This window comes from Rhinoderma darwinii, chromosome 3 (genome assembly GCF_050947455.1).
Source record: "Rhinoderma darwinii isolate aRhiDar2 chromosome 3, aRhiDar2.hap1, whole genome shotgun sequence".
NCBI lineage: Eukaryota > Metazoa > Chordata > Amphibia > Anura > Rhinodermatidae > Rhinoderma > Rhinoderma darwinii.
Genome location: NC_134689.1, coordinates 302363592 through 302373860, shown reverse-complemented (window position 1 = coordinate 302373860; position 10269 = coordinate 302363592). Strand labels below are relative to the sequence as shown.

The 10269-nt window shown below is 41.4% G+C and overlaps 1 protein-coding gene across 1 annotated transcript; it reads right to left on the bottom strand.

Moving 5' to 3' along the window:
- Positions 1–653: 653 nt before the first annotated feature.
- Positions 654–10105, bottom strand: LOC142750454 (aminopeptidase N-like). The gene is made up of 5 exons (XM_075859456.1): positions 10069–10105; positions 6737–6876; positions 3264–3319; positions 2317–2464; positions 654–668 (listed from the first exon to the last, which is right to left on the bottom strand). Exons 1-5 carry the CDS (start codon positions 10103–10105, stop codon positions 654–656), a joined length of 396 nt encoding a protein of 131 aa, XP_075715571.1.
- Between the last annotated feature and the right edge of the window lie 164 nt (positions 10106–10269).

Genomic DNA, 10269 nt, shown 5'->3' with positions numbered 1-10269 from the left:
ACCCGTTCCACCACATGCCGAACCCTGGCACCAGGGAGACCGCAAACCATTCGGTTGAGGCGGTCTTGACAACAAATTATTCTATCCGTCTTCCTGATAATAGAATCCCCTACAACTAGTAATCGTCTTGCCTTACCTGCTTTTCCATCCCGCCAACTACTAGCTGGGCTGTTCTCCCAGCTGTTAGGGAGATCAGTATCCACTAGGGCTACCATTTCTGAAACCGACACCCTCACATCATCACCCAACTTGACAATTTTGCTTGGAATATCAGAAACAGGATTGGCCTTCCTTTTCTTTGACCCCTTTCTACGGCCCCTAACTACATTAACCCAGCTACTTGCCTGATCCTGCTGACCCATGTCTTCACCCTCCAGTTCTACCCTACTAATTGCTTGTTCAGTCAGCAGCATTCTCCACTCAAGATTGTCTATCGCCCTCAGTGTTGCATTTTGATCCTCCAGATCTCTAATGCGAGCTTCCATGCGAACAACATGCTCACATCTTCCACAGACGTATTCACTCTGGAGCTCCGGCTCCAGTCGTGCATACATATGGCAAACTGTGCACTGAAGAAAACACAACATACTGGAATACACATGTTTAACAGTATTGCAGTATATTGTGCAAGCCATCCAATGATCACTTTTTCATTATCCCTGAGGGGACTAAAAAAAAGGGAAAAACACTTAAATAAAATTTATAAAACCCCCCTTTTCCAATAAAGAAATAAAAAAAAAACGTAATTGATATCGCCAAAAGTCTAAACTATTACCATATAACATTATGTGATCCATGTGGTGAACACCGTAAAGGAAAAATAATAAAATAAAGCATACCAGAATTGCTGTTTTTTGGTCACAACGCCTCCCACAAAAAAATGGGAAAAAAGTGAACAAAAGGTTGCATGTGCCGAAATTGTTACCAATAAAAACTACAGCTCATCCCACAAAACAACAATCCCTCAAGTTCAGTTAAAATTAAAAAAGTTATAGGTCTCAGGATATGGAGACACAAAACAAATTTTGTTTTAAGCAATTCGTTTTTTCTTTGTAAAAGTGGTAAAATATATAAAAATCCTATATTAATTTGGTATCGCTGTAAACGTATTAATTCCACCAACTAAGATTTATTTTCCAGTTTCCCAGTGCATCATACAGTTATATTGTACTGATGTTTGTTGCACTGTAAGGTTACGTTTATATGTACAGGTGAGATGATGGTTGGCTCGCTGGTGGCTAAATTTCTTAGCACCGGGATGTATGGCCCAGACGTCATCTTTGCTAAATTTCATGCAGCGCCATAACCGCACCATGGCTACGCCAAATCCTGACGCTGTGTTCAGTTTGAAGAGGAGGAACCTGGGCTGCGTTACTGAGAAAAAGAGCTACTGCAGAGTCGTGTGACGAGAGGAAGCTGTATGTTTACAACGGCACTATCATTGGGCCTGAGTCTTTAGTCCTGGAACCTCCCTGTGGTGTGCAAGAGTCATGTAAGCAGTGGCGGGTACAGGTAATAGCTTTCACTTGAGTACACGCAAGCAGTGCAACTTACATTGCCCTGTTTGCAAACAAATCTTCTGCTTTATACCATCTTTGCCGCGACACACAAGCAGAGGGCTGTATACCACTAAGGTCCACCCTAAAAAGCCTATTGTGACTGCTCTAGTGGTTAGTGTGAAAACTGGAATATGTTTAAAAATTTAATTTTGTGTGGTTAGTAACATAAAAAAGAAATTTAAAAATAATAACAATAAAAAAAATAAAAAAAATAAAAATAAATATATATATATATATATATATATGTAGGTACTATAGGGGCATTATACTCTGTATGGGGATGGCACTGTGGGGTATTATACTGTGTGGGGGCAGTACGGGGCATTCTACTGTGTGAGGGGGCACTATGCATTATACCGTGTGGGGGCACTAAATTGTGCGATGGCACTATGAAGGCAGGATGCTGTGTGGGGGCACAATAGGACGTAATACTTGGGAAACTGCTAGGGCATGATACTGTTTGTGGGCACTATGAGGGCATAATACTGTGTTGGGGCATTACTGGGGCATAGTACTGTGTGGGGGCATTACTGGGGCATAATACTGTTTGGGGGCACTTTGAGGGCATGATACTGTGTGGGTACCAAAGGGAACTGGGTGTGCATGGACAGGGATTAGGTAGAGTCAGAGGCGTGGCATAATGTTTTAAAAAATTGCCACGGCACTGCATGCATAGTTCCTCTTTTCAATCTTTGAAAGTTGGTAGGTATGGTCATAAGTAAATAAGAAAGAGAAATCTAAAGTCCCGGTGTATTACCTTCATTGGTCCATTCACGTCCGTGCGATCAAACATCTGTGTAAAGTAACTGAGACTGGTGATTGCTGCCTGCCAAGGCATGTACTCCACCTCATTGTAGAGGAATTTAGTTGTTTCCAGTGCTCTAGCAGTGGTTATTATCTCCGCTCTGAAATGCAATCAATGACAGAATTAATACATTATTAAAAACTCAGTTTATAAACTATAAGAAATATGAGACACTTGACTGTTTGTGGTACTGTACATTTTGCAAAATAAGTAAATCAAGTTAGGGTCTGTTGTGACTGGCATCATGGTTCAGTTGCATCAGGTTTCTGTTGTCCCTAATAGTATATATAGTCTGTTGCGCTATTTTGCACGGGAAAAAAGAAGACCTGTAAAGATGAAACCCATGGACGCCAATGTGAACAGAGCCTCACAAAGTTGTAAAGATTGTACATTTAATTTTTATCATAATTGATTTATAAGTAACTAAATGAAGTAGAAGGAGTGGAATTTGATCAACGTAGCATTGTGGGCATAGGCAGAATATTTTACAGTAAAATGGTGCGGAGCCTGCCAGTCAGCTGAGGGATGCACCAGTACGCATACACCTTGCCTCTCCCCTGTCTCCCCCCACCCCGAGGGGACATTCAGTGAATGCTATTGCCCCCTCTAACATTATCCTATTAGACTTCGAGTCTACCTTTTGTGATCCAAAGTACAAAATCACAACATATATTGACAACGATGTATTTAATAAAATCTGAAGCATGGTATGTAAGTGCAACTAAACATAGAAAATAGTAAATATTTTTTAAAGAAACATTAATTCCAAACTGTTATTTTATACATTGTTTTTTTCCAAAATGTTGCACATAATATTCAAGACAAAATACAGGGTGTACATGCAATAATTGAGAACCAGTAGAATATAATTTGTAATATTCTGAGATATTTATTCTTACCTGGCTAAATTAAATGCGTCATCGATGATCTGAGCTCGGTTGATAACCGGAATGACCTGCAAAACAAAATGAGTTTGAGTAAATCTACAATAACATTAGGCTGTACATTTTTCTACCATTCGAAAAGTAATGAAGAAGTGCCCACTAGTAACCACATAGCAGTAACTGCTGTACATATTATTCCCACGTACTAACCACCAGTTGACTATGCTTTATTACACTGTTTAGTTTGGTCATAAACTACTGTAATGTACAGTTATAGTCTTCCCCTTTATGTGTCTTTAACCAAGGCTAAATGTAATATATCAAGCTTAGTTATACTTTAGGTAAGAAATGTTCACAGCGCTAGGATTATTTTATTACAATAAAGATTATTTTGAATTAATTATAATCAGTTTACTTTAACCTCTTAATGACCTTTTGGTTTGCCATTTTTTGGTGCTCTAGAATATTGGCTGCACTGAAATTGTGGAGCTGTAGGGCGAGTTCCCAGCTGGCAGAGACAACCAGATACCCAGTAAAGAAGGTGGAAATATGTTATTACCAATCAGTAATAGCAGTGCGGGAGCAGGAGAAAGTAAAAAAAAAAAGCCATACGTTTTACGCCCTATTGATGTTGGATGGTTTGGACCGCCCAGTTGTGAACTTATTAATAAATTATCATATCAACTGCTGAAATTAAGGGGCTGATTGCGGGGGGAACGTAGACACCTAGAAACATCAAATAAACGTTGCTGGAATCGGGCATAAGGAAGCAGTCCAGGTATTTTATACTAATTTTAGATAACGGACATCTTTTACTATTTAGTGTCCCTTTCATTTTTCAGTCACTTTCACTTTGAAATGACTGAGTCTTAGGGTAACGTCTGTAACATTGTGGATTTCTTGCAAATTTTCAGTGCAGATTCAGGACAATGAAATGGAAACCCCATCCACACATAGTGAAAAAATCAGCTCAGAATTCAGGGCATGCTGCGGATTTTGACTACAAATTTTACTTTTTGCAATGCAAAAGGCAAGATCTGTGGCAAATCGGTGACATTATCCGTGGCAGAGGCATTTTTATAAGTGAATTACTGGGCAGCATCAGGACGTTGTGTCTCCTGACAAGAAGAAAAGCCGGAAGTGAAGAGAGGTAAATTAATACTTGAGATTATTTATTGTAAGAAGGAGAAAAAAACAGCAGCAAAAAAGCCACAGGTGTGCTCACCCAGTATTCATTCTGAGATCTGTAGTTTCTCAATGGAGTGCAGTTGGAAGGGGGCTTGTAGGCAGGCAAGAAATTAGATATTTCAATGAAGAGACATTTTTCCTCAGCACATCCGCAAAATATGGTATAAACAAGAGCTTTATTTAGTCATCTTTAAAAAGTCTGACACATTCTCCATTTGAGGATATTTTTCAGGACATATTTTGTTTGTTTTGCTTTATGCTATTAGAACATAAAATACTCTTTTTGTATATTTTTTGAAAGGTAAGCTCATTGTAGGTTTCTAGATGCACATTCATATATTGTGTGATTCTGTCATATGTGAGATCTGTTTCTTTTCAAGAATGGTGTGTACAACTGCTTTTAATTGAATGTGTCAGGATTGGCTAACTGTGATTCTAAAACACATATATCGAATCTGTTATGTATGCTATTCTGTTCGAAACGCGTAAGCTGTGACACAGCTTACCTCTGTCCTCTATGGACTTTTTAAAGATGACTAAATGAAGCTCTTTTTTTGAACCATATTTTGCGGATGTGCTGAGGAAAAAATTATCTTCTTTGAAATATTTTTTATTGTAGTACAATCTTAAATCAGATTTTTGGGGGTCTAATCTGGGCCTAATTTAGGGGTCTGGTCTGGGGCCTGAATTAATTACGGCGTCTAGGCTGGGGTCTGAATATATTTTGGGTTCTGGTCTGAGGTCTGAATTAATTTTGGGGTCTTAGCTGTGGTCTGATTTAATTTAGGGGTTTGGGTTCAGAATTAATTTGGGAGTCTGTGTCCAAGGTCTCAAATAAATTTAGGGGTCTGGGATCTGAAATAAATTAGGGGTCTAGTCTGGGGTCTGAATTAATTTTGGCTCTGGGGTCTGTATTAATTCAGGGATCTGATCTGAAGTCTGGATATAGGGGTCTAATCTGGAATCTGAAGTAATTTTGGGGTCTAGTCCAGGGTCTAAATTAATTTTAGGGGTCTGATCTGGTGTCCGATTAATTTAGGGGTTTGAGTGTAGTTGACTATGCTTTTCAATACAAAGGGCCTCCCCAAAAAACTGCATGGTCACACCTCCTAACCGTCCTGGATTCAGCGGGACAGTTCCAGATTCTGGGCGGTGTCCCGCTATCCTGGGTGGCTGGTAGTATGTCCCGGTTTCAACTGTACCTTAGGACGCAGATACTGTTGAATCCAATGCTGAAGCAGGGAACAGTCAGCTCCCCACATCAGCATTCAACTATGGAGTCCCGGGCCAGAGCAGTGCAAGCTCTCTGGCTGTGGACTCCAGTCTTGGAAAAGCAATTGACGTCACTGTCCATATATGGACAGTGACATCAGTGGCTCCTCCAGAAGCACAATCCCCGGCCAGAATGTTTCTGACACTCTGGCCGGTTATTCCAACATCTTAAAGCCCCTAACATCACTGTCCATATATGGACAGTGATGTCTGGGGCTCCTCCTGGAGCAGAATCCCCGGCCAGTGCATCGCGACACTCTGGCTGGGGATTCAGCTCCTGGAGAAGCCCCTGGCATCACTATCCATATATGGACAGTGATGTCCGTGGCTCCTCCTGGAGAGGAATCCCCGGCCAGATCATTGCCGCACGCTCTGGCCAGGGATTCCGCTCCTGGAGAAGCCCCTGGCCTCACTATCCATATATGAACAGTGACATCAGGGGGCACTGTGGTGGTATGTGGGCACTGGCGCCATCTATGTGGGCACTATGCAGTTGGCATTGTGGCACTATGGGGCATTATACTTTATTGGAGCATCTGTGTGGTTTTATACTGTATGGGTGCATTATACTGTGCGGGGGTAGCTATTTGGCATTATACAATGTGGGAGGCACTATGGGGGTATTATACTATGTGGGGGGAAGCTATAGTGGCATTATACTGTGGGGAGGCACTATGGGAGCATGATACTGTGTGGGCTGAACCGGGTATGTTTGGGCGGGAATTGAATGGGGTTAGAGGCGCAGCTTAATAGGAAAATATATGGACGTGCTACTCGTGCCACATCGGTTGTCCCTCTTTGCAATACTTTAAAGTTGGGAGCTATGTATTTGCATGGTATACTTTTTTTTCGTTTTTTTTTTACAATGGGAGCCAATGGGCAAGTTATACATAGCATACAGTTGCATGTGTTGGGGCTATATAAACGAACACCACCAGCATGGTGTCAATAGAGTCTATTAGCTTCCATGCTTTTCACATTTTGATTTGTTTCATAAAGTTCCAGAAAGACCAATAACCAAAACTTACTAAAAGGTTAGTGTTCAGCTGCTGAAGCAGTCTGTCCCAGTTTCCATCATCATAGTTAACCCTATAATATCCAGTCACATTGATGTTTGCAAGCAACCAGGTGTTTCCTTGACCAGTTAATTTAAATGGATCATGTATGTCTGTAATGAACAAAATGTTTAAAAGAAGTATTATATTTCACATTAAATCATATTACTCAGTAGATGACAGTAAATGTAGGCTTGGTGGACTAATACAGCATCTCTTGCATCAGCACACACTCTTGGCAGGGTATAAGTCTAAATAGAACTTCAGAGTATGTTCACATGCGACAGATTTGTTGCAGAAATTTCTGCTCCTGTTCCATACATCTGAATGATTTTGCAGAAATCCATGCACATGCTGCATAAATAACCCCATTCACAGATATGGAATGGATTTTCAGAAATTGCTGCAACAAATCTGCAGCATGTGAACATACTCTTATGTAGTAATAGAGGGCACCTTATGACAGGAGGGAACCTAGTTCCTGAAGGAGCAGTTTGGCAAGATTTGTGAAGGCTTGTGGGCTGTGAGTGGAAAAAGCGGCGTGCTGAGCAGAAAATAGCGCAAGTAAGAGCACCGAGCCGATCCATGAGGAAGCAGTATGGGTCAGGAGATCGTGAGAGCGTAAGTGCGGTCCACAGTAGTGGCGTGTGTGTGGCCATCGCAGCATCCCCAAGTCAAGCGGTTCACTATTGTGAATATAAGTATAGGGACCTCGAAGAAACTAATACTGTTCACCTGTTCAGAGACTGGGCATACTGTTGGATGTACTATATATGTATTATATATGTGCATCGGCAACTGTATAATCTGTTAGATAAAGAGTGATACAGTAAAAGAAGGAAAGTGCACCTAATGGTGTCTGTAATTAAAGCGGTCATCGCACATTTACACTACATTATACTTAAAGGGGTATTCCCAGAATGGACAATTATCACCATTCCACAGGATAGGCGACGATTGTCTGATAGCTGGGACCCCAACCGATCGTGAGAACGGGAAATTTAATCCCCAGATCCTCTTCAGTGCACCCTCCGCAGTGAGGAGGAGCAGCGCGCCGCTCCATTCATTGTCTATGGGATTGACGGAAACAGTCAAGCACTGTACTCATATTTTTCCCATAGACTTTGAATAAAGCGGCAATAGATGGGGTGATAGAGGGGATGATAATTGTCGATTCTGCGAATACCCCTTCAGGGCCCTTTTTACATGGGCTGATGATTTGGGGAACGTAACACTCGTTTGTGATATTCGGCCCGTGGAAAAGGGCCCAACAATCAGTTGACAAGCGAGTCCTGTCAATCATGTTGTCCTGAAAATCCTAGTTGTGAACAGCATGTCTCCCAGTGATAACCAGGGATGTGCTGCCCAGAATGATGCCAATTTTGTGGGGACGAAGTATCTCGTTCCTCCCCATACAGTTCAATGATTGTTCAAATGATGGTTCTGTTCGTAAATTCTTCACCGTTTACGCTATGTGGGAACCCAGCCTTAGACAACCCAGATCTCCAAGCATAGCCAATTAGACATGTCTCTTAACAGTGAACTGATGGGAGGGCCCTGATTTATGTGACAGTAGCTCCAAAGGAAGGAGAAGTCTGGAGCACGCACAGGTGAGCGAACAAGATAGTCATTACACAAAATAATATTGTACAAATGATAAGGAACAATATTTTTGCATTCCTTAGAAATGGATTTATCACTTTTTTATTTCTTGTAATAGAATGTCAAGAGCTGCGTTAAATATATCCATATATTCCTGAGAAATATGTACAGCAATACACATAGAGTAATCCCTGCTTTACATGTACAACAGACGTCTCCTTACCTGCATGTTGTTTTAACCAGAATTGTTCTTGGGGAGAAGTTGTGGTGATGAATGTGATGGGTACAAACCACAAATAGCTGAAAAGATTGAATTGAATATTATTGTAAATATTAACCCCTTAGTGAGCAGCGTATTTTAGGCCTAAATGACTGAGCTATTTTTTATGTTTTTCCATCGTCTCTTTTAAAGAGCTATAAAGTTTTTATTTTTGCATCAACTTATTTTTTTGCTGGGCAAGTTGTATTTTTTAATAGCACAATTTTGGGGTACATAATTTATTGATTAACTCTTGTTAACTTTTTTTGGCGGGAATAGAAAAAAACCCAGCAATTCGCCACTCTTTTCTGCATCCTAAATTTACGCGGTTTACCGTGTGGTATAAATAACATAACCGATGTTGGCGTATAAAATACACTACAAGATGGTGTCTAGGCTGTTTCTTCCAATACCACATTCAAAAGGCAAAGTGAGTCACCATTGCCTGTAATTAGGAACACATTACACAGTAAGGCCCCATGCACACGACCATATAATTCATCCGTAAATACGGACCCTAATTACGGTCCTTAAGTACGGACCCATTCACTTCTGTTGCCCACAGACACCTTCCCGTATATTTCCGGGAAGGTGTCCGTGCCTTAGAAAGGCTCCACAAAAGATAGGACATGTTCTATTTTTGCTTTTTATGGACAATGCTCCGATACTTTAGAATGGGAACATGGCCCGCAAATGCAGGTGGATGTCCGTGGCAGTCCGCGGCCGGCCGTGAGCGTAATCACGGTCCGTAATTATGGGCACGGTCGTGTGCATGGGGCCTAATACAACCATCACAAGCACATATATAAATAATATAGCACCAGTCCTACTCCAGGATCTAGACTTATATAGGAAAGCAAGTCAAATAAACATAAATATAATGCAACCAAAGCAATAGTGTTAACTTCACCAAAGAGGGGCTGCTCCACACTTTTACATGGACATAACTACATTGCATCTATAAAGAGATAGATAATAGTTAGAGAGATAATGCATAGACAGCCAGACTGATGGAGTTTCTGCTCTTAGTGGGAATTTATTACACTCCTCTTCTGGCATAGAAAAGGGTCAAACGTCACAAAAGTCGTAATTTGCGCAAAAATAATTAGACTTTTGTGCCATTTGCGCCATTAACGCGAGGTTAGCAGAAGGGGTGGGAACACACACGCCCCTCAAATTATAGACCCCAGGCCAAAACCCCTAAACACAGATTCCAGACCCCTTAAACTACTACTCACCCCAGAAATGAGCCCCATAACAAATACTGACACCAGACCCCCTGACTAGACAACAAAAATGCAGACTCTAGACTAGACCACCTAAACAAATAAAGACCCCAGACCAGACCCCCTAAACAGAGACCCCAGAATACAGTACCCTTAACCAGACCAGACCCCCTAAATACAGACCAAATGCAGACCAAGACCAGACTCCAAATACCTACCCCAGAGTAGACTCTGCGGATAATCATTTCTCCTCATTCCTGCATCTTTTAATCCTCTACACTTTCTGCAGACAATATCCTGACACCAGCCCCGACAGTCAGGGCATTGTCTGCGGTTGTGCTCGGGAGCAGAGGGGGCTACAGGAATAAGGAGAGGAAAGTATTTTTTCCGGAGCATGCAGGAGATTTGCCTGCTCTTCT

Bases quoted from the DNA above. Each gene is read 5' to 3' on its own strand.
- LOC142750454 (XM_075859456.1), bottom strand. From the start codon at position 10,105: ATGAGGAGAAATGATTATCCGCAGAGTCTACTCTGGG. The intron at 6,877-10,068 runs GTAGGTATTTGG...TGTTCATTACAG, and splicing joins TCCGCAGAGTCTACTCTGGG to ACATACATGATCCATTTAAA. The intron at 3,320-6,736 runs GTAAGTTTTGGT...TTTGTTTTGCAG, and splicing joins AGCTGAACACTAACCTTTTA to GTCATTCCGGTTATCAACCG.